This window comes from Austrofundulus limnaeus, unplaced genomic scaffold, assembly GCF_001266775.1.
Source record: "Austrofundulus limnaeus strain Quisiro unplaced genomic scaffold, Austrofundulus_limnaeus-1.0 Scaffold64, whole genome shotgun sequence".
Classification (NCBI taxonomy): Eukaryota; Metazoa; Chordata; class Actinopteri; order Cyprinodontiformes; family Rivulidae; genus Austrofundulus; species Austrofundulus limnaeus.
In genome coordinates this window covers 69,704-72,231 of record NW_013952466.1, presented here as the reverse complement: position 1 = coordinate 72,231, position 2,528 = coordinate 69,704, and the positions used below count along the sequence as shown (strand labels likewise).

Below are 2,528 nucleotides of genomic sequence, written 5' to 3'. Positions count from 1 at the left end.
CACACACACACACACACACACACACACACACACACACACACACATACACGGAGAGGGAGGAACAGGTCGGTCCAGAGACAGGCAGGGGAGGAAATGAACAAAAGGAGAGGGAGAAAACAAAAGGGAAAACATGATTGAGATTTAATGGAAAGTAAAGTTACTAATGATTTTCACATCTGAGAAAACCAAACTAGTTTAAAGGCTTTGTGAGAATGTGTGACCTTTAATCTTTCCAGAGGGTGAAAAGCCATTAAAGTCAACTTGGCTAAAAAATAAAAATAAAAAAGGAGCAGGGAAAGTAGGGCTACAGAAAGAAAATAAGTTCACAATAACAAACAGCCCACAAACATTCAAAGACAAAGATTTATCTGTGGACAGATCAAACTCATGCTGCGCTGCTGTCCTTCCTGCTGTTATTTACAGCATTCTGACAGCAGCTTCAGCTAAAATTCAGTTCACACACTGTTCCTCCAGAACAAAGTTAGTGTTTTTCAGAATACAATRTCTAATTGTTTCTAATAAAAGTGTTACTTTATAAAACATTATGGTCAGAGTTTACAACTCCAGTAAAATCACAGAAAGCAGAAGTGAAACACACAGCAAAAAAACTTATTTTAAAATTCTGTACATAAAAAGCAAATGAACTAGAAATTTAAAGATTACTTTTCAAATTAGTACTGTGTAAAAATAGTGTGTTTAAAATGAGACTGAGAGCCTGGACAGAGGGTTTATTTGTTTTTATATTTACAGATTCAGGCGATGCTTGAGATTTTTCAACCCAGCTTTCCTCAGACAGCTGCAGACTGAGCTGTTTAACCTTCCACTCTCAGGGCCTACCTGACAGCTTGGCCTCCAGCTTCCTGATTTGATGGTTTCTTCTGAGGAGCTGAGCTGACAGGTCGTCCCTGGAGCTGCTGCCATCAGACCCCTACAGACAGACAGACAGACAGACAGACAGAGAAATCAGAAAATTAACCCACCAACATCTTAAGTTATAAAAACTTCAGTCATTACTCAAAGCGATTTGTTAAAACTTATGATGAGCTTTGGCAAACAGATATTGTCATATTGTCTTTATGCATGCATTTTTAAACTTGAATATTTCTTTGAATGTCCTAGCTTTTGTAAAACATGTGTGACTGTCAGGGTCTTCTGCCCCTCATAGGTGGGAGTTCTGAGACTCTGAATTGTAGTTTTTGCACAACAGCTGTCTGTGGTTCATTGTTCAGTCTGGGTTACTGTCGGCCACCTGTTGGATCTGTGATTATGGGATGTTGGAGGACACAGGGTGAGTGGAGTCACCCAGTTTAAAAAGGCTGCCACAGATAATCAACACAAACGTTGCTGTGACTTTAGTAAAATTGGTGTGGAGTAGCACAAAATTCCAAGTGTTTAGAGTGTACCAAGKGTTTTATAAGTAAATAGAAATAATTACCTGCATCACCGAGTGTAAAATCTTGGTATTCACTTTTAGAGTCAAAACTGAGAACCAGATTCTCTGGAACCACTGGACACATTTTAGTGGAAATTCAGAAAATTCTCAACACTTGTACGTTTACAAACATGCCACCAACTTGTTACTGCTCAACATACTGTTGTGACATACATCTGAGTGTAAAACTCAGGTATGAAAGATGGCAGGTGTAACAGGTAATTGTGTGCATGTGTTTTTGTTTTTGTTACCCTCCCCTTTTAGTTCTTTTTTTTTGTATTCACAATGCATTATTTGTACTCAATAAATAAAGATAAAGTAATTTGATATCATGAAAAATATTACTATTCTTCTGAGTATTTACTGAAGAGGTGATAATGACATAATGCAGCTTATCACAGTGAAAGTCTGTTTATTTCAATACATACTCATGTTTAACTGTGTCATATATTTGTTCTACAATATAAATTATCTGTATAAACAGCCTCAATGATTAATGTTTTTAGATTTCTTTTCATTTKTGTCATCAACATCTAAGACTTAATTTTAGCAATAAAAACTGCATATGGAATTGTTAAAGATAAAAGGAGTCGGTTTTAAGCTAACAGAGAAAAACTCCACTGTACCAAAAAGGCTGTCACATTTAAATTTAAACCAAGGTAGCAGGTAACTCCATCAATTATTAAAGCTGGAGAAACTGAGACCACATCCTGAGTCTTTCTGCCTCCACTGGTGTGTGAGAATCCCTGTATGCTCCAGTGATCACTTGTTGTGTTCAAAGTGTGTGTTAGGGATGATGCTTGGCTACTACCACATCAGCCATGTTTGTGTTTTCTACTGTCAGCTAGCTTGTGGTGGCCATCATGAGTGTAAAATGATTCAGGTGCAAATGTGCATCCAGTGGGCTTAATCTGAGAGTTGGATTAAAATTTGTTCCCTGGATCATGAGACATTTTGCTATCAGACAAAGTTGACTCTTGTACTTAAAGGCAGCTTTAAAACGCAAATCGTCTGTGACATCAGTGATTTGGTGAAACATTTTGGCTCAGACACACACACACACACACACACACACACACACACACACACACACACA

At 37.7% G+C, this 2,528-nt stretch overlaps 1 protein-coding gene across 5 annotated transcripts in view; it reads right to left on the bottom strand.

Annotated features, from left to right (window-relative positions):
* golga1 (golgin A1) overlaps window positions 1–2,528 on the bottom strand; it is a gene marked incomplete in the record, with an annotated part of 54,539 nt that overhangs the window by 48,622 nt on the left and 3,389 nt on the right. For all 5 annotated transcript variants that reach the window (XM_014009960.1, XM_014009957.1, XM_014009958.1 and 2 more), the window contains 1 exon segment: window positions 838–928. In XM_014009960.1, coding sequence (XP_013865414.1) covers window positions 838–928 — 91 coding nt within the window.